Consider the following 21,658-nt stretch of genomic DNA (forward strand, 5'->3'; position numbering starts at 1 on the left):
ACCCAAAACTAGAACCATAGAATCCTAGAGTTGGAAGAGATCTCAAAGGCCATCCAATTCAACCCTATTCTGCCATGCAGGAACTCTCAATCAAAGCACCCCCAAAAGATGGCCATCCAGACTCTGTTTAAAAACCTCCAAAGAAGGAGACTCACTAGACTCACAATTTTACTACGCGTTCACAAACTTTGTGGTTGTAGGCCTCCAAGACATTGTAAACTTATGGTGATCCTAAAGTGAAAATATCATAGGGTTTCCTTGGCATGTTTCTTCAGAGGTTTTCCAATGTCATCTTCTGGACTGAGAGAGTATGACTTGTCCAGGGTCATTGTGTTAATCTCCAGAGTTGTAGTTCAACACACAAACCACTACACCACAAGCATACAGGGTCACAAAGTAGGTGTTCCTGGGTGTGCGCAGGTATACTTTAGTCATCAAAGTGGATGCAATGCTGGGTATTAACTCTCTAAAAGAGGAAATTTAGTACCAGAGGTAGAAACAACATGGAAAGAATAGGGAGAGGTCCTAATGCACAAAATGGAAGAGCAGTTTGACAAGTTCGGCAAACTTTTTATCCAGAGCTAACAACATGGTCATGGTGAAAGGAAACAAAGGGGTCAGCTTAGCCTTGCAGAAATAAAGAGAAGTATTTTTAATCTTCTGGACACCACTTGAGAAGCTGGAGCGTGTTCAGAAGATGGTGAAGGGTCTGGAAACCATGAAGCCCTATGAAGGCTGTCTAAGGGAGCTGGGTATGTTTAGCCTGAAGAAGCAAAGATTGTATGAAAGCCCTGTTTAAATATTTGAAGGGGAAGCAAGCTTGTATTCTGCTGCTGCAGAGAATAGGACCTGGAGCAATGGATGCAGGAAAATAGATTCCACATAACATTAGGAAGAACTTCTTGACAGTAAGAGCTGTTTGACTGTGGAATAAACTGCCTTGGAAAGTGAATGGGGTCTCCTTCCACTTGCAAAGTGCAAGACAAATAGAGTAATCCCACCTTTGCTGTCTGGAGCCTTAAGGCTGTAATGTCTGAAAATATACTCTGGAGCATTTGCTGCAACTTTGCTTTTAATTCAAATATTTGCTTTTATTACAGATCACAACCACCGCCCCCATTTCTGCAAAATATATCCATTTACCCAAAGATTAAGAAGACACCTGTAGCATTACACACATGCAAGAGTTAAATGGGAATATTATATCACATTACAAAGAAGGATAGCCCTATAATGCACACCATGCTTAAGTTTCTTGCTTAAAAAAAGAACAGAGAACCAAACGAATATGCTTTTCTCTCCCCCTAGACATGATCTATTTGCAAGGACTGGGGGAAGAGTACTTTTTAAAAAAGGTTTGAAAGCATAGCTACTGGCATATTCTGGGAGTTGTAGTCCAAAAGAGAGAGAGTGATAGCAGGGGTGGCTTGTAAATCCCATGTCAGTGGGGTAATGAATCCACTCCGGGTTTCGACTAGCTTAAAGGAGCTGGCTTAGGTTCTGAACTTATTTGGGAAGCTGCATCTGCACTGCAGAAATAATCCTGTTTAACGCCAGTTCAGCTTGAATGGCTCAGTGCTATGGAATTTTGGGAACTGTAGTGTTGTGAGACGTTTAGCCTTCTCTGTCGGAGAGCTCTGGTGTCACAACAAACTACAGCTCCCAGGATTCCATAGTATGGTGCCATAGCATTGCGGATGCAGCCTCAGAGCCTACATTAAAACCTGGAGTTGATTCACCATTCCACAGATATGAGAGCCACAGGCCTTGCTCCTTTCCTTTCCTTTTTTCCCTTTGCCATTAACTCACTGGGTTTTTTTTGTGCTTCTGGGCCACAAGGAATAATATTTCTTTGAGATCAGTGAGGGCCACTGGGAGATCCATCCCAAGGAGCTCAGAGCACACGATCTCAAAGCCGGCCTCTTTCACAGCCTCTTCCACCACCTCCGGCTCCAGGTAAAGGCAAGAGAACTTCTCTTGGCCAACCATGTAGTAGGTTTCTCTAAGGGCTACTACAAAGATGAGGTGGCCGCCAGGCTTGACCAAGGAGCCCACATTCTTCAAGGCTGACCGGTAGGTGGGAAGGTCTTTGCAAGCCGTTTCTATGCAGAAAACAGAGAGGACGCAACTGGCCGGTTGGAGCACCAACGGCTCCAGAGGGTTGGCCAGGGTCACGTCACATTTCAGAACTTGCTTGATGGTCTTCCTGAGCTTCTCCTCCTTCTCCTTACACTTTTCCCTAGAAGAAATGAAAGGGTGAGATTGGCACACAGGAATTATGGTGGAATATTTCTGCTATCACAGCAGAATATGCCTTTTTCCAAAGCGTGGATGGAGACCATTAAAAGTGTTGTAGTTCTTTGCAAGACAATAATAATAATAATAATAATAATAATAATAATTTTATACATATCCCACCTCTCTGGTTGGACTGAGGCAGCTTCCAATAAGAATACAATGCAGAAGATAATAAAATATCCAATATAAACCATTATCCCTCCCTTCAAAACAACACTTAAAATATCCAGTTGTTAGAGACAATGCTAAATAATATCCTAGGAGGAAGGAGGAAAGTATAGAAGGAAGGAAGGAACAAAGGAAGGAAGGAAGGAAGGAAGGAAGAGGGAAGTAAAGGAAGGAAGTAATGAGAACTTCACAAACTCACATCTGAGATATTATACTGAGGAAAGAGGGAAGGAAGTACAAAACTAGTATCAGGGAATCCGTCTTCTCCAAAGCTTAGGAGCAAAGTGTCAAGAGTAAGACAACCCTGCCTTTCAATCCTGCCACTTTGGGGAAATAAAAAGAGTTTAATGCACTTGAGCCAATGCAGTCTAGTGATTTAAATGCTGTACTAGGACTCCAGGAGACCAGGGTTCGAATTGCCGCTCAAGTCATGGAAACCCACTTTGTGATCTTGGACAAGTGACACTCTGTCAGCCATCTCAGAAGAAGGCAATGACAAATGCTCTCTGAACAACCCCCAAATGATAGGGTCTGCTTAAGGTTGCCACAAGTCGGAAATGACTTGAAGGCACACAACAACAACAACAAGAAAACTAATGTTTCAAAAGGATGTAAAGCTATTCCCATTGGTACTAAGGGTGCTTCTACACTGTAGAAAGAATGCAGTTTGACACCATTTTAAGTGCCCTGGCTCCATTCTATGGAATCCTGAGATTTATAGTCTTGCAAGGTCTTTGGCATTCTCTGCCTAAAGTGTGAATGGTGCCCCAACAAAATACAAATCCCAGGATTCTGTAATATGGATCCATTGCAGTTAAAGTGGTGTCATTATTTCTACAGTTTAGATGCACCTTCAGCTGCTTTTCTGACTTATGTTAAAAAGGCATTTGGATACACATTTGTCAGGTTTTAGGCCACTCTTTTACAATTCCTATAGGGAAGAGAAAGTAAGGAAATAAGTAACAAGTAACATTGCAAGCAGTGAAACGGGTAACTTTTTAAGATATTGCTAATGAATGATTGCAGAAAGAATACGTTGTCGTTACTCATTGCAGTGTTTGAAAAACCCTTAACTAACAGAATCAATTCACCTTCAAAAAGCAAATGTCCAACCTCTGCCCTTTTCTGGTTACCAAGTATGGCAAAAACTCACCCAGGCGTTTCTAACTGGTGTATGATTTTGTTTTTCCTTTTAAAAAAGAATGTATGAATTCAGCGATTCTTCCATTTCTTGCAGAGTTTGGACTGAGTGCTTTTTACACAGACTTTGCATCCAAAAGGAATGAAAGATGGTACAAAGATATTTCAGGAAGATGGACAGCCTTCATATATATATATATATGACTGGGATTTTTCTTTCCTGCTTAATTTGAAGAAGAAAGAAAAGTAGATGATGTTTGCAGACTGGGATGCTTGATGTTATGATTTTAAGACAGAGGTAGATTTGAAGTAGCAAAATAGGTTCAGCTCTGTTAGAGTTTGGACTAAAATGTGGGATGGATGCATTGCCTCCCTGGCTGCATCTATGGTCCAAAACAGGGGTAGGCAATCTTTTTGAGCCGGGGGCCGGGTTGCTGTCCCTCAGACAACTGGGAGGACAAAGCCAAAAAATAAATAATTAAATATTTTTTTAAAAAAATTAAATATATAAATAAACCAGGACAAATGTAGGACAAAATTTTCAAATGGAAGACACTTTTTTAAAAAAAATGGAGGACACGCGAAAAAATTTACTGATTTTTAAAAAAATGTTAATATAAATACATGTTTCTGAGGCTTCTATAGACAATTGCCCCCCAAAGGCCCCGGTGGCAATCGGCGGCAGGACCGGGCTGGGGCTCGTCCCAAGGCCTCGCCGGGCCGCATCCGGCCCACGGGCCGCAGGTTGCCTACCCCTGGTCCAAAACACACCGCAGAAATAATCCAGTTTCAGACTGCTTTAACTGCCCTGGGTCAGCGCTAGGCAATCCTGAGTATTGTGGCACCAGAGCTCTCTGAAAGACAAACACAACACTTCCCAGAATTCCCTAGCATTGAGCAGGGCAGTTCAAGCGGTCTCAAACTGGGTTATTTCAAGTGTGCTTTGGATATGCACTGCAGTATTAATGCAGTTTGATATCGCATTAACTGCCACGGCTCCATGCTATGGAGTTCTGGGATTTGCAGTTTGGTGAGATATTTAGCCTTCTGTATCTTGAGAGCTTTGGTGCCACAGCAAACTACACACCCCAGGATTCCCATGGCAGTTACAGTGGTGTCAAACTGCAATAATCCTGCAATGTAGATGCAGCCACTGATGGAGGAGCTTTCAGGGGGGCCTGCAAGGTCAGGACCCAAGATGATTTTATTATTTCCGTTCCGGTTGTGCATTTGGTCTGGGCGCATGGGAAATGTAGTGGCCTCCCTTCCATTGACATGGCTTGGGAACAGAGTGAATTTTGTTACCGACTCCAAAGAGCTGCGAAAAGTTGGATGCAAGGCAAGATATCTCTTGCCAAGCGAATCCCAGAGGCCTTGAGCATCTTTATTGTCCAAATAAAAATCCCAGTCTTGATTGCATTTGACCAACGGCTGTAAGATTTTACCCAAGAAAAGAAAAAGCAAGATAAGCCAACAAGAAACGTGCAAACAAATACTTGGGTTGCCTAAGGCAGATCATATAGTTCTTTCAGAGTTGGAGCAGAAATGACTTTTCCAGATGGCTATTTGTGAAGTCCCACTCAGATTGTCAATAGGGATATAGCTATGGGGAATAGGGGGACAAAATGAGACCCTCCCATAACAGTTATCCTTAACCTTCATGAAATTTTCCTTTGCTTCCAAATTATTTGAGCATTGCAGCAATTTAGGATAAAGTTTAGACATACATAGTAAAGAGGAAGACAAAGTGGCCCAGGAAAGGCAGACACAGCAAATAGGAGAGGTCTAGACGAGGATGATTTTCAGTGTCTCGATGAGACCTTGATGCCAAATAATGATGCATTAGTGTTTAAGATGCAACCAGACTCTTGGTTGTTGATAACATGATAATAAAAAGCCACTATCAGAGGCAGCCTCCTTCTCCCGTTACCTGTTTCCCTCCAACTGGCAGACGTATTTCACCATCGAGGTCCAGTCGAAGGCTTCCGGATCCTTCTTCAGCCACTTTTGCATCTCTTCCCGGTTCTCCTCAAGGAAATCAGTGGCAATGATTTCTTGGAAGGACTCACAGGCGGAGAGGAGTTGGTAGATGCAGGGCCCACTGCCAATGTCAATGAGGATCTCTCCTCGGATGCCATCTGCTTTTCAAAGAAACCATGAAATCCTCCTCTCCCTGGTCCCTGGTCTCCCCTTCCTTCCTTCCTTCCTTCCTTCCTTCCTTCCTTCCTTCCTTCCTTCCTTCCTTCAATCCTTCCTTCCTTGGTCATTGCTGTTTGGAATATTATTCTTTTCTGCCCAAGGCAACCAGTTACATCTCTTTGCTATGCAATGGCACTGAGCTTATCAACCCTTTATTCCTGAAATGATCCGGATGCTCTTTCTCCAAACCAAATTCCATGAAAACCCTCTAGAGTGAACAATATCACTCATCTACGCACTACTGTATTTGTATCCCAACTTTTCCCCATGTTGGGACTCATTGCCCATGCTGATTGGGGATGATAGGACTTCTTCCCCATCCCATCTGGAGTGAAGGACCCTTTGGGGAATGTTGAGCCAAGCCATTCTAACTTTACCTCTTGAATCTCCACCACCCTTTGAACAAGTAAAAGAATCAGCTTGAATGAAAGCCCTTCATTTTCAGCTTCACCTGTTGAATTCACCAGTGAGGAGAGGAAGACTGGAATTGGGAAGGATCCCATTAGTGTGTGTTTTGAGCCCAAAATGTTCCCCACAACCAGCTTTTTGGGGCTGAAGAGAAGACAAATCCCCATTTTCCCACTAGCCTTGTAATCCCATTGACCCCCCCAAAGGATCTCTCCTGTGCATTTTAAGGACCGGGTTGCAACGCTGATATAAAACCATGCAAAGCATTGGTATAAAATCCTGTCTGTCACAAATAGCACCCCGAATAAAAGCGGGGGACAGCCTACCAATGCAAAAAATAAATAATGCTCACCCTTTGTGAATGCCTTGTGGAGCTTGTCCATGACATCGCTGAATGCAACATCACAGCCTGAAGAGTCAGCAGAGCCAAAAGACATATAGGTCTTTAAGTAATCTTTGGCATGGAAATGCTTCTGGTAAGCCTCTTTGCCAGTGAAGTCCCCCTCCATGGTGTTGCTCAGCCTGCAAAGTATGAAGTGGTGCTTGCTCTTGCTCTTGTCGCTTCTCAGTTTATAGCCTCAACCCTTGGGCAAGGTTTTCTAATCTGAGACATGTGGTCATGTGTGTGTGTGTGTGTGTGGGGGGGGTTTCCAGAATAATAAAGATAACAATAATGCATATTCCCTTACATCTGGAAACTATGCAGTTACTAGGTGTCAGGAATGTGGACCTAACCACCAGGCATTTCGACAAGTTATTGCAGTGCCCTGGGATTAGTTTTCATTGCATAATCCACCACAAACTGAACTCACAGTCTTAGTATTGTGTGAGGGTGCATCTGCAAACATGCCTATTTCCCCTTGCCAGTAATAATAATAATAATAATAACAACAACAACAACAACAACAAAACCAACAACCCACCAGGACAAAATTTCTCTGAATGACTTTAATAGCCATTGGGATAATCTCTTGTTATGGCTTTTCGGGGATGAAAACTGGCATCTTCCATGAACAATGTGGCAAAGATGCAAAAGTGATTTTCAGTGCGGTGGCCCTATTCTGAAGAAGATAAAAATTCTCTCTTAGGTGTGTTGTTGTATATGTGTGTGTGGCAGACACACACTAGAACTCACTAAGTCAGAAAAGTCAAGAAAAGAAGTCAGAAAACTCAAGGGTCACCAAGTCAAGGGTCAGAGAAGACTCCACAAATCAAATGGTGTATCACTTGGACCTCAAGGCTCTTTCACACTAGAAAATTATGGCATAACAATGACAACAACAACAACAACAACTATTATTATTATTATTATTATTATTTTACCTGCCTCTCCTCAAGGAACAAGGTGAGGTACAACATAGAGCGAAACCCATAAAACCATTTCAACACATTAAATTAAAACACACATATATTGGACACATTAAAAATCAACCAGTATAAAATCAAAACATCCCCATTTAAAATGCATAGTTTAAAATGGATAGGGTAGGCCTATCAGTTGCAAGCGATAAAGTCCAAAACACACTGCAGAAATCATCCAGTTTGAGATCGCTTTGACCGCCTTGGCTCAGTGCCAGGGAATCATGGGAACTGTAGTTTTTGTTAGACATTTAGCTTTCTCTCTGTCCAGGTGCAATGCCAGGGAATCCTGGGAATTGTAGTTTTGTAAGATTTTCAGCCTTCTGTGTCAAAGAGCTCTGTTGCCACAATAAACTGCAATTTTCCCAGGATTCCTTAGCAATAAATTCTGCAGAAATTTAAGCTTGATATATGATTACATCTAGTTGTGATTGAGTTATTGTGTCATATGGATGCCAGCTATCGTTTCCTGACATTTACAATTTTTATTCAATTCACACTACATTTGGGGGGGAAACGTGGAGCTCGGCTGTGGAATAAATCAACACAAATCAGCTGGTTTCAAGTCCTTTCCCAAAGACTCCTACGTTTCCAAGCGCTTCTTGGCCACTAAGAAAACTATGTCCTCACTATCAGTGGTCAAGTGTGGCAAATGCCGATCAAGCATCTCAGAGCGCATAATATCAAAGCCAGACTCTTCCACAGCATCTTCTACCACCTCCATCTTCAGATAAAGTGAGGTGAACTTGTGCTGGCCAACCACATAGTAGGTTTCTCCAAGAGACACCGCTAAGATGAGGTGGTCTCCAGGCTTGACCAAGGAGCTCACGTTCTTCAAGGCTGACCGGTAGGTGGGAAGGTCTTTGCAAGCCGATTCCAAGCAAAAAGCAAAGAGGATGCAACTGACCGTTTGGACCATCAGAGGATCCAGAGGGTTGGCCTGAGTCACATCACATTTCAGAACTTGCTTGAGGTTCTTCCTGAGCTTCTCTTCCTTTTCCATCCATTTCTCCCTAAGGGGAATGAAAAGATGGAATTGGCATAGCAAAGCAGTTATGAAACCTTTCTTTTCCAAAGCTTGGAGGCAACACATTAAAAGTAAAAATTATTTGCAATTGATTTGGGGGTTATGTTTTTGTTTCACAAAACTTAACAATGGGCCTGAACAGACATGTGTCCTAAGAGTCTGGAAGCCACCTCAAAGCCAAGGGGCTTTTGGCCCCTTAAGATGCGTGTGTCAATTAAACAGCATACCTCCAAAGTGACCCGAAGCAGCTTTATTTTGGCCTGTCTGTTCAGGCCCTAACTCATATCTCCCATCTTGTTTACAGATCAAGAGAGAGCAGATCATTGGAAGGACCTGGCAGGGGAAGACTGGAGAAAACAGGAATGAATGGGCATCAAAGTCCAGTGGTCTCAACCTTGGCTTGCTAGAGCTACAAGCATCCTAAGCCAAGGCCTGGAATCTCTTTCAATCCAAGGAATCAAATTCAGCTTCATAGATGGTGGACAGGGTCAAAGGCAAAAAGGTTGGAGCTAATAATACCAATCTGTTTTATCCCACTAACCTTCCTGGCAGTGAGTAAGCTGTTAGAGATGCATTGCAACATTTTAGATATGGAGCAGCATTTGCATGTATGGGAGACAATAGTTTGGGATATTATTGGGCTTTTCAAAGTGACGGGGAAGCCATTGTCATTGCACAAACCTTAAACAAGTGGTAAGGAAATTTTCAGCATCGGGTCACAAGAACAACAAAGAGCTAGAAGTGTCAAGGTATCCTTTGGCTAGTAAACAGCAGCAGTTTGGGGATGAAATATGTTTCAGATAAGAGACTTTGAGATAAGATAGAAGCCAGCCGATGACTTAAAATTGCAGCCTTGCCCAAAAGAAAGATTCCAGACTTTGTAGCGTTTACCCAAAAGGCATGGGAATTTATCTGGATAAAGAAAAAGTGAGATAATAACCTAGCATGAAAATAGCTTGCTTTGAGTGTTCTTTGCTGCAGTCACCAAGGCAGACCTGAGGCAAGTCATCACTGCTCTTTCACAATTGCCAACAATTGTGGAAAAGATACCATTCTGGTCTACAACTGCCACAGTCCCAGCTGGACCAGCATTACTCCTGTCAAATGGGGGATTCTGGGAGCTGGAGCCCAAAAATGTGCCATTGCCATGTGGTTGGAACGTGATTTGAAACAAGTTTTGTTTCCTTGAGATTTTTTTTGGTCACATATGGGCAAGCGGATTTGGCAAGGCTTTCAAGCAGGACAACCTGTCAGGCCTGTTTATCAGAGGTGCAAAAATACCAGTGCGTCCACATATCATGAGCATTTGCAACACATGTCCCTTCAAGTAGCCTGATGGCTTATGGCAAACCCATGAATTCCAAAGGGTTTTCTTAAGCAAGGGATCCCCAAAGTTGGTTTGCCATTGCCTTCCTCTGAAACAGATTCCAGGATCTGCTATTCTTTGGAGGTCCCCCCATCCAGGTCTGACCCTGCTTAGTTTCCTAGATCGGATAGGATCTGGTGCCTTCAGAATATTTAGGCTGGTGAGCCATGTCATACCAGTTCTCCTGCTCTTTTCTCATCCTGGTTTAGTATTTTGGTGATTTATTTTTCTGACAGGCTATTGGGGCAATGGCTTTATCTGACTGTCTCTTCTCTTTAACCACACCAAAACCTTATAACTGAAATACTGTATCAAAGAAACATGGCATACTGTGCAACCTTGCTGCAAAAGTGCAACACTGCACAACTAAATGTGCATTATGCATTGAACTGCAGTGCACCCTGTACAACCACACACTCAATGCACAATGCACCACCAAGCACACGGCACAATGCATGACTTGCAATGTGTCACAATGTGGAATGATACCATATGCATAACTCTGTAACCTTCCTTTGAAAATGGATGTTATCCCTTGGCCAAAAAAGTGCAACTGCATGGGTTTGAGAACTTATGTACATGCAACACACCAATGAGATGTCAGTCTATGTGGCTGGAAAATTTTAAGCATAACTCCCCCAAGCTCTTAAAGACCAACTTATGTGTTGCTACAGAGATGTCTGAGGACTAGCATCCAGTTTAGGAGAGACAGGATTTGGGAGGGGAGGGTATAGCTACACTGGGAGAAAATACAACCAAGAGGAGTACTGTGGGATCCTTAAATACTACCAAAATTAATGTTGTATAATGCTTTTGTGGACTCTGTGGGTTCTTTCCAGAAAAGCTGTGTGCCAGGCAAAACTCCAAGGTGTCCACAAGACTCCTGTGAGTTGTTATGGAAAAGGGATGGGAATCCTGTGTCTCTCCACTTGTTATTGTGTTGTAAGTCCCAGTACATATAGGCAGCACAGCCAATGGTGAGGCATGCTGGGAACTGTAATCCAAAAACACCAGGAGAGCCACAGGCTTTCCATTCCTGTCATTAACGAATGAAAAGATAGCCATGAGATATCAATTCATTCTCTCCGTACCCGTCCCCCTCCAACTGACAGACGTATTTCACCATTGGGGTCCAATCAAAGGCTTCCAGATCCTTCTTCAGCCACTTTTGCATCTCCCCCTGATTCTGATGGACAAAATCGGTGGCAATGATCTCTTGGAAGGACGCCCAGGCAGAGAGGAATTGGTAGATGGAGGGTCCGCTGCCAATGTCAATGAGGGTCTCTCCTCAAATGCCATCTGTGTTTCAAAGAAACCGTGAGATTCCCCTTCCTTTGTTGGATTAATTCTTCACCCTTGGCCCTTCCTTGACCCATGCTCTTTAGATGATGGTTTTTCTGTGTGGTTTTTTTTTTTTTGCACAAGCATTCAATTAAATCTCCTTGGCACTCAGGGGCTATTATTCAATTGAATCTCCTTGGCATGCAGGGGTTATTAGTTTCTTTGTTCTTAAAGAAGAAACCCAGTGCTCTTCTCTGACAACCATCTCCACAAACACATACACACACGTGCACACACACCCCTAGATTAAGTCTTCATCTCCTTCGCCCTTTCCTCCTCCTCCTTCTATTCATTTGCACATGATTATGTATTAACCCTCATTGGGATACAGTGGCACTGGGATTATTAGCTTTTCACTTCTTAAATAAGAAGCCCAGTGTTCGTCTTTGACAACAAATTGCACAAACACACACCCCCACACCCTAGATTAAGTTTGTATCTCCATTCCCCCTTTCCTCCTCCTCTCTCTATTCGTTTGCACATGGTTATGATTTAACACCCATTGACACGCAGTGACACTGGGGTCATTGGTTTTCCACTTCTTACATAAGAAGCCCGGTGCTCTTTCCTGGCAACAGAGTCCACAAACACACACGTGACGTAACACACAACTGGGGTCACTCAAGTGTGGTCCGTACCCCCGCATCCCCCAAAGGACACCACCGCCTCATCCTCATCAGCAGCCATTGCCATTTGCCATACTGACTGAGGATGATGGAACATGCTGCCCAACCCATGTGGAAGATGGGCAATATTTGGGGCAAGACTGAACCCTTCCAGTTTTGCCATAATTTTTGTTGTTGTTGTACTCATCCAACCCACTGAACATGGAGCACGGAGACAAGATCAGGGAATAACTCACCACCATCACCATCATTCATGGGGATATTCACCTTGCAGGAATGCCTTGTGGAGATTATCCAGAACGAAAGCTAGCCTCTTATCATTTCCTGAACAGTCAAAGACTCTGTACATATTCAGAAAACTTTTTGCATCAAAATGCAGACTGTAAACCTCTTTCCCAGTGAAGCTCCCTTCCACGGTGCCTGTGAACCTGCATGTCTTTTGTGCCTATGGTTTCCCATTTATAACCCCAGTGCGATGGTTCAATAAGTTTAGATTCTGGACTTAGCCATCTTTAGGCAAGGACAGTATGCATTCCTTCACAGTGTTTAAGAAGCAATGCATGCCAGGACTGCCTTCGCAACATGATCCCTCAGAATCAGGTAAAAGGGTGGGCATTTTATTTCCCCAAATCCCAGTTTGTTGCTGAATCCATGTAGAGCTAAGCCTGGCATTTCTCCAGTTTTATCACTTTCCTGCTTGTAAACAGTTTTCTGGGGTGATGGCATGATACCCAGGGACAGCTGTTGGCTCCGTGGCATCCACTCTTGGAGTCAATCCAGATCTAGGAATGCCGATGCTTAAACATGAGACCTTCTGCATTCAAAGCCACTGAGCTTCGGTGAGCATTACAGCATTACAGCATGAAAGCTCAAGTAGCGAAGCAAAAGAGTCCAACCCAACACTGGTAAAAAAGCAGAACAGAGTCACTGAGCTATTTTGTGCCAATTGCTTTCTGCCAAACTGGAGTCCCATCCCTTTGAAAAGCAAAGTGTGAGACAGAACAACTGGCCAATTCTTTATGAGAACTCAAACAATGAGCCTTCAAAGATCTATGCATGTTTTGCACAGTTTTGCTTCCTTTCCGCAGTTTTGCTTAATGTGCATGAATAATAATAATAATAATCTTTTTCAAGACTGCCACAAAAAGGTCTCCTTCTCCTGGCAAATGAAAAGAATATTTTTGCAGGCCCTTGTCTTTGAGGACAAGAGAAGGGAAGATTTACTTTCCTTGCTGAACCAAAAACTGAGCATTTGATTGACCAGTAAAACTTGCAATTATTTTCTAGAAGGGTACACAATTTTGCATGAAGCAATTGATCTTAGTAAGAGGCCGCAGTCAACAAAATGATGCAACACAGGCAACTTTGGTTCCTGCACCTAGAAAACTTTATTGCATTTCAACTTACAACCCCCCTGTGAAAGTAGGTTACCCTTGTACCGATTATATGGGTAAGCTGAACGACCATGGAATAGGTTATATATCCATTAAATCATTAGATTTAAAAACAGCAATGAACAAACCCTATTGTGAGGCTCAAGCTAAGGATATTAGTGTGTCTCCTATACTGTCTGTTGGGCTTAAGCCTTTGTTCCTTTGCAGGCTACAATGAAATACAGTGCAGTGAAATCACACATGTCCAGCATCACTTTATCAACCCTGGGTTGTGTTTTGAACTGAACAATGGTAAAACCGTTTGTGGTGAGGGCCTCTCTCAGGAATTTCTCGGTGAGGAACAAGCTGGAGAATTTCCGGGAGCCAACCATGTAGAAGGTGGTCTCCAAAACCCCACAGAGCACCAAATGGCCTCCGGGTTTCAACAAGGAGCTGATGTTCTTCACAGCGGTCCTGTAGCTTTCGTGGTCACTGCAAGCAGCCTCCAAACATTCTGAGGAGAGGACACAGTCCACTTGGGGCAAGGACAGGGGAGCCATGGGGTTGCCGAGGTGGACATCACATTTCAGAACCTGCTTGATGGATCTTCTCAGCTTTGCCTCCTTCTCGGCCCACTTGTCTCTGCAGGAAAGGGACAGAAAAGAACCCATGATGTTTTGTGGAGTCTCAAGCTTCAGGTCAAGCAGCCAAGAAGAGTGACTCCTACCCAAAGCCCTCAGCCTGAACTGAGGAAAAAGAGGCCTGGATGGGAATGTTCTCCTCACACAATGTGATCTTTATGTCCAGCCTGTGGATCGGTCCATGCCTTGGACTTTGGCACAGTTGAAACTTGGAATGACTTTCTCATTCGCAAAGCGACACAATGCCGGCATTCAAAAGCTCACAGAAAGGGAAGAGGAAAATATGCCGAATCAAAGACCAGGGGCAGAGACATGAAAGTTTCCAATTTTCTTTCCACAGTTTCAACTAAACTTTATCTTTCAGATTTTCCCCCATTCTCTCATTGACCTTTTCCTTTCCCTGCAGAACTGTTGTACTTTGTCAACATTATGTTGCGTCACTTTGTCCCCCTCCTTGCTCCCACTGTAACACATTGGTCAGAAAGGCCTTGAATTGTTCATGGCCTCTGAAAAGTCCAACAGATGGACGGACCGATGGCCATACCTGTTTCCCTCCAGCTCACACACGTATTTCACCACAGGGCTCCAGTCAAAGGCTCCCGGTTCGTTCTTCAGCCACTTTCTCGTCTCTTGCAGGTTTTCGTCCAGATAATCAGAGGCAATGATGGTCTCAAAGGCCTCGCAGGCTGAGATGAGTTGGTAGATGGTGGGGCCGCTGCCTATGTCGATCAGGGTGTCTCCTTTCATGGACCCTGGAAATAAAGAAGTGGAGGAGAAGAATGAGAAGGATCAAAAGCCTCCCTCTTTCCTCCGATAGTAGCACCTTGAGACCCCAAAATGGGCATCCCAGGCTGCATCTGCACTGCAGAAATAATGTGGTTTGACACCGCTTTAACTGTCATGGGTCAATGCTATGGAACTCTAGGATTTGTATTTTGTTACGGCACCAGAGCTCTCCGATGGAGAAGGCTAAATATCTCACAAAACCTCCAAATCCCAGGATTCCATAGTACTGAGCCATGGCAGTTAAAAGTGGTACGCTAACATGTATTAATATGTATTATATTTAATTATTTTTGCGGAATGTATGCCACAAGCAGGCTTATTTTATCTATTTTATCTATTTTAATTGATTACACATACAGCGCTGTGTAAATTTACAGTGCTATATAAATAAAGCTTAATAATAATAATAATAATAATAATAATAACAACAATGGTACCCAACTTGTATTAATTTTACAGGGCTGATGCAACCCCAAACCTTTTTGGTCAATATCAAAAGAGCAGGGATAAAACTTCGTAAACCTAGGTCTAATCTGGAGAACCGGGAAGGGACAAATGACATTGATCTGCGAAAAAAGTAAGCATGATTTGCTAACAGTATCCTTAAGGCAATAGCTTCATGGGAATAACCCTTGCCTTTCCTGAACCAGGCTGTTGCTTTTACTTACCCCAGTCATCCTCTCTGCACCAATGGGCAGAAACTTTCTGCATGGAAGGCAGGAGTATTTCCCTGCCCGGAAATGCCATGTATTGAACCTGGGTCTTGAATTCAAAGTCAGGGCTCAGCCATTGGACCGGAGAGCTTTTGCTCCTTACTTTGACGGACACCCAAAGATTACAGCCATGTGCAGGCAGTAACTTACCCAATGCAAAGGTTTTGCAAAGGCATTCCAAATAAAATATAGTGGTCTCATCTCCCAAAGTGCCTTCTCCAAACTTGTAGTATTCTAAATAGGACCGAGGATTGAATTCTTTCTGGTAAACATCCCCTCCGGTGAACTCTTCCATGATGTGCTGCTCCCTCTTGGGTTTCTGGACAGCAAATGCAATGCTTTCCCTTTCTGGGCCTCTTGTACCCAACACCTCTTTGAGGACACCTCTTGGCATTGAAATTTCTATTGGTTGGCTTTAGCTGAATAGCCTTCCCCTGAGAATAGAAGCAGAAAATAAAATTTGCTTGGAGGTCGGTTTCTGGCTCAAACGCTTAGTTTCTCAGTCAACCCAGGATACACAGTAAGTAAGTAAAGTAAGACAGGACCAAGGAATAATTCACCACCAGCATCAGGGGATATTCATGGGGATACTTACCTGGCAGGAATGCCTTGGGCAGATTATCCAGAACAAAAGCTAGCCTCTTACCATTTCTTGTTTAGAAGTCAAAGATATAGCTGTGTTAGTCTGTAGACTCAGTACATAGAGAGATTTTGTAGCATCTTTGAGACTCACCGAAAGAAAGAAATTGGCAGCATGAGGTTTCATAGGACTTTATCACACACAGGCAAATTTTGGGGCAAGTTGGTTAAATCCCGTGCAGAAACGGGGTTTAAAAGTTTCATCGCTTGATAAATCCTCAGGTTTGTCTGACTGTCCTTTGTTTCTTTGTTTTTACATTGGATTGGCTTTAGCATTGCAACAAATGTAAGACAAAAGCATATTAACTTCTTCCCAAACCACGTGATTGAGCGGGTGAACCTTCTTCGTATTGTATGCAACTGTTATGTCCCACGCATCAATGAAGGCCACATTCAGATCCCGGAAAACCTCCTTTAGTGCAACAGACTGAGCGTAGCCTTGAATATCTCCAAATCGTTCCTGGTCCACCTCCATCTCCCGAATGTTCTCTCCCTTGATGATGACTCTCACGTCTGGACTCCTCAGGAGAAGGCGCTGGATGGCCCTCCGGATATTAATCACCCGTCGAATGAAGAGCTGGATGGGGAAGGGTCGGAAGTGCTGGCCCAAGCAAATGACAATAATTGTGTCTCTGTCACCAGCCACGTTGTCGATATCCCGAGCTACGTAGCTGTGATCTTTCACTGTGTAGCCATGAGTGCCGACGTAAGGGTGACCATGCTTTTTTGACTGTATCCAAATACATTTGGCCAAATCCACAGCCAGCAGTTTCTGGAGCTTTTCTTTTGGATAGATGTCTAGATATTCAAGCGCTAAGGTGGAAACAGAAAGAGAGGCAATGTCAGTTCAAGTATGATGGTGACATGTGTGCATATATATATATATATATATATATATATATGGAAGGTAGGATTTTTTAAGCCAGAGAAGGGAATGATTTGGCCTTACAGATGTTTATGGATTGAAAGTCCCAGTAGCCCTAAGAGATCCATCCTTGGTGTAGTTTTTTTGAGTGTTGGTCATGGTGATGGCAATGGAGTAACCACACCACCATGTTTGGTGGAGTAACCATAAAACCATGTTTTTGGGTGGTTTGGGGCTGAATAATTTTCATTTGTTGTCCCTTGGGAGGCCTTGGAGGGCCAGAAAATAATGGTATGGGACCACATGCTTCCCATGAGCCACCCTTTCCTCACTCATGTGTTACAGGGAACAATGCAACATCGCTGACGCTGAAGACCTACTGGTTACTCTTTTTGTAAGGGTCTCCATCCATTGCCGCAGAGTCGAGTCTCCCATGAAGTAAATCATCTTGCCCTTCAAGCACGTGTTAATCTGCTCCAAGGTGTCAAAACGTGGCATGTTGCAGAATGCGGGGTGCCACTGGTTTTGCCACACAAAGCCACTGGGAACTGGGGAGCTCACACCAACACAGCATTCCTTGCTTGTCATGTTCTTGTTGCCTAAAAAAGGGAAACTAATGCAGTTGACAATAGACTTGAAGATTATTCTGTTTGGAGGGAACTGGAACCAGAAACAAAGCATGGATCGGGGTTGTGATCTAGGAGGATCAGAGGGAATCCCTAAGTCCCTGGAGGTAGAAACTGGGCATATAGGAGCCGCCAACAAAGGTAACATTTTGGACCCTGAAGAAGAGTCAAAGTATTTGAGACCAAAATTCTCCAATTGCTGATCCTCCTCAACTGTATTGAGAGACATGGGCCTATATCCTATTGCAAGTTTTGATTAAAGTAGATGCCCTGGATCATTGAGATTTGTGCAAAAGTAGTCCCAACAATTGATACAATGGGCCTACTTATCTGGGACTAAACAATCAGATTTGAATTTCACTGTTTCTGATGTTGAAAGGACTGTGTGGCTGCTGCAGTTAGTGGCCACTGATAAACCTGGACCTTTTCACACTACACATTTATATCACAATTTAATGGCCATGGCGACATCACATGGAATTCTGGGATTTGCAGTTTACATATATGACCAAGTTACCTGAAATCTATACTTTGATCTGGTATTTGGTAGACCACAAATTTAAGAACTCCTTTCTGATTTTTGACCCTAAAATTCCTGATGAATTTCATGAATGCTTTATTGCCATTTTGAAAACCTGGCAACACTACTTTCAAAAGCGAGAAGGGGTTAGAGGTCCAGAAAAGAGAGGGACCTGCCTTTCTTGGTTGCCTAACCATGGGTCACCAAAGTTGTGATGAAAACTGAAAAGTCCAGCTCACCTTTGCACTGTACAACCCGAATATCCCCAAACAATTGAGGGATCTCAATGCCAGTCTTGAACCTTCAAAGGAGAGAAAAATTGACACTTCAGTCAGTCAGTCAGTCGGTCATCATCATCATCATCATCATCATCATCATCATCATCGGTATACCTTGTTTGCTGAAAGCCAGTCTTCATATCTAATTGGTCCCTTCTGGATCCAGAAGGCTTGGCCAAGGAAGGTCTTGGTCGACCCTTGGTCTCCATCAGACAATGAACATTTCCAAAAATATATCAGCAGAAATGAGACATTTGTAAAGTACAAGTATGACCCTGAACCACTGGAAAACCCAACCACATTTCAGGCTAAAGGGGAGGGACACAGATCAATACTACTGTATATGGAAATCAAACATGTTCAGATTAGATTGCCCCAAAGTCAATACCTCTTTAACAGACTCTGTTCCAACGTAGTCAGATATGAGATGGGTTTGTTGTAGGACTTGAGGTGAACAAATGCTGCGCATGGCACATGCTTTGGTTTGAGGCAGTAGAAGGCTTCTTGGTCCCGCTCATCCAGATATTCACATAGTTCTGCATTTCTGGTCAGGTTAAACCCACATTCAGTGGTGACTTCAGATGTTCCATTCAAAAATTTACCCGTGAAACTAATTTTGCCGTAGCCTTTCTTCCTCGCCGCCCACAAGGCGGAAACTCCTTCACTGGGGTGGATGAGCAAGATGGAGGCTCTGATGTTCCCCTCCCAAAATAAGGTGAAATTGACCAGGTATGTCCCATTCCTGAAGTCTTTGATACTCCCAGACGCTCCAGCCTTGAGATCCAGAGAGTAGATCCTTGCCCTTAAGAAGTCTCCTCCATACTCCTTCCTCTTTCCTAAGTGGTCATACATATCCAGTTGGACCATCAAGTGTTCTCCTACACAGTAAGAGTCTTTCTGGTTCAAAATGGTGGCTTTGCTATTCTTGGCACTTGTGGTATTATTTATATCCCTGAAAGTGACATTGGGCATCATGCGGTCCAGCTTTGCAAGGATTTCTTCTATTTCTTCATTCTTTCTTGGCTTCTCTACTTTAGTCTGTCTTGGGGTGCACTCCTTACTCAGCCATGTATTGCTTTGTTCTTCTTCGACTGTACCATTGGTATTTAAAAATAAATAAATATAAATAAATTAGCAACTTCCCTTTTCGAGATGTATAATGATATCTAACACTGGGATGTGATTATGCAAATTTAAAGAAAAATGAGTACTCACCAATAACTGCAGCAACTTGATTTGCTTCCGGTTGTTCCATGGGACCCCCAAAGATGGCAGGCTTAAGCATGAAACCATAAAGAAGCAGACAAATAAGCATTAACAAAGGTTCACCTCCTAGACACGTGAACAAATAAAATCATTACCAAAGATTCACCTCCTAGACTCTAAAGACCAGAGTTCAAATCCCAACTTAGCCATGGAAACACAATGGGGGACCTTTTTGGAGATGCCAGCAACAGATGCTAGTGAAACGTCAGGATTAAACTCTTCTAGAACACAGCCTCAGAGCCTGAAAAACCCACAACAAACTATGGATGCTGATCATGAAAGCCTTCGACTTCACTTTAATGTGGATTCATCTTTTTACCTTTGTTTGCGTTCTGTGGGAGCTGTAGCTGAGGATGATGACCGTTGCAATGAGAAGCACCAGGAACGATGCCAACCTCATGCCAGGCGCCAAAGGCCAAGGAAGCTTACAACTCTATTAATGCAAAAAGTTAAAACACAATTAAACTAAAAAAGCTCAGTTGGGGAGGGGGGAATTAAAAACAGACTTTTATAAACAAACAAACAGATTTAAAACAGAATGGAATAGAAATGCAGCACCAGATTCTATCTGCCGCAACATGTATTAAAAACCACATAAGGCCAAGGTGGCTTACAACTCTGTTCATGCAAAAGGTAAAACACAATTACACCAAAGTTCGGCTCATCAAAACACAAGTTAGACAAACAAATTAAAAACTGGTTCGTTCGTTTGTTCTGTTCTGTTTTAAATCTGGATGGTTTTTTGTTCGTTTAAACAAACAAAAAACCACCCAGATTTAAAACAGAACAGGGGATCTTGGAACCAAACCACAGAGGATACTTAAGGGTCCACTGTAGTAATAATAATAATAATAATAATAATAATAATAATAATACCCCATTGTATTTAATGGGACATTGTATTAAAAGCCTCATCTACCACAACATCCCAAAAGGATGGACTTAATCGCTGCATGATTACCAAACATTCAAGAGCCTTCTTGGTGGCTTTTGGGGAAGTTTCCTTGGGTCCCATTTTGGGAGAGTCATCGAAATAAATAAATGAAAATAAAAGAGAAGTTTAAAAAGGAATAGGCAACATTTTCCTGTTTCGGCCTTCTTCTGTGGCTCACAATAAGGTGGAAGTTTAGAACATTCGATTGTCAAGATTCTTCAGTATCAACTGTTGCAGGGAGACAGCATGCAAGTAAATCCCATTAGTTCAATGAGTCTACTCTTGTTTATTCTGACAGCAAATGTGCCGTAGTGGTTTGAGTGTTGGACTATGACTCTGGAGACCAGGGTTCGAATCCCAGCTCAGCCATGAAAAAAAATCCCACTGGGTGACTTGGGCAAGTCATACTCTCTCAGCCTCAGGGGAAGGCAATGGCAAGCCTCCTCTGAAGGCATTTGCCCAGAAAACCCCATGATAATGCCAGTGGAGTGCAGTGCTCTGAGTGTTGGGATCCCCATTGGGCCATAGGAACCCACTAGGTGACCTTAAGCCTCAGAAGAAGGCAGTAGTACCTAGCAGGGGGATGCTGGATGTTGTAGTCTAAAAAAGAGGAACACTTCCTAGAGCTCTGAGATGCTGTCCTGCCTGAAATGAGATGGAAAAGTGCATCAAGCCAGAAGGTGTGCTAGATACCATAATGTGCCAACCCCAGAAGCTGGGCCTGATTCTCACTTACTTGCATATCGTCTTGTTCTAGGATCGCCTCTTTGTCTCTGTCTCTCCTTCTTTCTCCCCTGCATGTCTCCCTTGTCCTTCTTTCTTCCTTCTTCCTTCATTGCTTTCCCTCCCTCTTGATGTCTACCTTTGACAGGTGAGAGCAGCAGGTGGAAAAAATTGAATTAAATCGCCCAATTGTACTTATTTATTTCCTTCTTCTTTTGCAGTGAGCAATTTGCCCTGAGGACTGGGCCAGGCCCTGGGAAAGGGAAGGGTGGCAGCAATGAGAGAAAGATACTTAGGTACTTAGCATGCATTTACACTGTAGAAATAATGCTGCTGGACACCACTTCAAGTGCTGTAGCTCC

The 21,658-nt window shown here is 43.2% G+C and overlaps 3 protein-coding genes and 1 pseudogene across 4 annotated transcripts; all 4 read right to left on the bottom strand.

The window, feature by feature from the left end:
* Nucleotides 1-1,800: 1,800 nt before the first annotated feature.
* On the bottom strand, nucleotides 1,801-6,722 carry LOC149306905 (nicotinamide N-methyltransferase-like). Its single transcript, XM_089538224.1, has 3 exons — nucleotides 6,566-6,722; nucleotides 5,537-5,744; nucleotides 1,801-2,239 (listed from the first exon to the last, which is right to left on the bottom strand). The coding sequence occupies exons 1-3, from the start codon at nucleotides 6,720-6,722 to the stop codon at nucleotides 1,801-1,803; spliced, it is 804 nt and encodes a 267-aa protein (XP_089394350.1).
* A 1,433-nt stretch (nucleotides 6,723-8,155) lies between these two features.
* LOC149306906 (nicotinamide N-methyltransferase-like) lies at nucleotides 8,156-11,993 on the bottom strand (annotated as a pseudogene).
* A 1,303-nt stretch (nucleotides 11,994-13,296) lies between these two features.
* On the bottom strand, nucleotides 13,297-16,289 carry LOC149306907 (nicotinamide N-methyltransferase-like). 2 transcript variants are annotated; one of them, XM_089539109.1, is made up of 4 exons: nucleotides 16,179-16,289; nucleotides 15,596-15,879; nucleotides 14,491-14,698; nucleotides 13,297-13,947 (listed from the first exon to the last, which is right to left on the bottom strand). In XM_089539109.1, exons 2-4 carry the CDS (start codon nucleotides 15,837-15,839, stop codon nucleotides 13,512-13,514), a joined length of 888 nt encoding a protein of 295 aa, XP_089395235.1. In that variant the 5' UTR covers nucleotides 15,840-15,879; nucleotides 16,179-16,289; the 3' UTR covers nucleotides 13,297-13,511. The 2 variants fall into 2 exon arrangements, with proteins under 2 accessions (XP_089395235.1, XP_089395236.1); XM_089539110.1 differs by lacking the exon at nucleotides 16,179-16,289 and having other exon boundaries at nucleotides 15,596-15,955.
* Nucleotides 16,290-16,336: 47 nt separating this feature from the next.
* Nucleotides 16,337-21,386, bottom strand: LOC149306908 (NXPE family member 4-like). Its single transcript, XM_089539108.1, has 7 exons — nucleotides 21,310-21,386; nucleotides 19,959-20,072; nucleotides 19,589-19,649; nucleotides 18,762-19,464; nucleotides 18,335-18,396; nucleotides 17,330-17,548; nucleotides 16,337-16,897 (listed from the first exon to the last, which is right to left on the bottom strand). The coding sequence occupies exons 1-7, from the start codon at nucleotides 21,313-21,315 to the stop codon at nucleotides 16,338-16,340; spliced, it is 1,725 nt and encodes a 574-aa protein (XP_089395234.1). The 5' UTR covers nucleotides 21,316-21,386; the 3' UTR covers nucleotide 16,337.
* Nucleotides 21,387-21,658: the final 272 nt, after the last annotated feature.

The sequence above is a fragment of the Sceloporus occidentalis genome, unplaced genomic scaffold (assembly GCF_023333645.1).
Source record: "Sceloporus occidentalis isolate IW3139 unplaced genomic scaffold, rSceOcc1.0.p SCAF_9, whole genome shotgun sequence".
Lineage (NCBI taxonomy): Eukaryota > Metazoa > Chordata > Lepidosauria > Squamata > Phrynosomatidae > Sceloporus > Sceloporus occidentalis.

Bases quoted from the DNA above. Each gene is read 5' to 3' on its own strand.
- LOC149306905 (XM_089538224.1), bottom strand. From the start codon at position 6,722: ATGGAGGGGGACTTCACTGGCAAAGAGGCTTACCAGAAGCATTTCCAT. The intron at 5,745-6,565 runs GTGAGCATTATT...TTTGAAAAGCAG, and splicing joins CCACAAGGCATTCACAAAGG to ATGGCATCCGAGGAGAGATC. The intron at 2,240-5,536 runs GTAACGGGAGAA...CATTTCTTCTAG, and splicing joins TGCCAGTTGGAGGGAAACAG to GGAAAAGTGTAAGGAGAAGG.
- LOC149306907 (XM_089539109.1), bottom strand. From the start codon at position 15,839: ATGCCAAGAGGTGTCCTCAAAGAGGTGTTGGGTACAAGAGGCCCAGAA. The intron at 14,699-15,595 runs GTAAGTTACTGC...CTTTATTTCCAG, and splicing joins TTGCAAAACCTTTGCATTGG to GGTCCATGAAAGGAGACACC. The intron at 13,948-14,490 runs GTATGGCCATCG...CCTTTCCTGCAG, and splicing joins TGTGAGCTGGAGGGAAACAG to AGACAAGTGGGCCGAGAAGG.
- LOC149306908 (XM_089539108.1), bottom strand. The intron at 18,397-18,761 runs GTATTGACTTTG...TCTCCTTTGAAG, and splicing joins GAACAGAGTCTGTTAAAGAG to GTTCAAGACTGGCATTGAGA. The intron at 16,898-17,329 runs GTAGGTCTTCAG...TTTCCACCTTAG, and splicing joins CCTTACAAAAAGAGTAACCA to CGCTTGAATATCTAGACATC.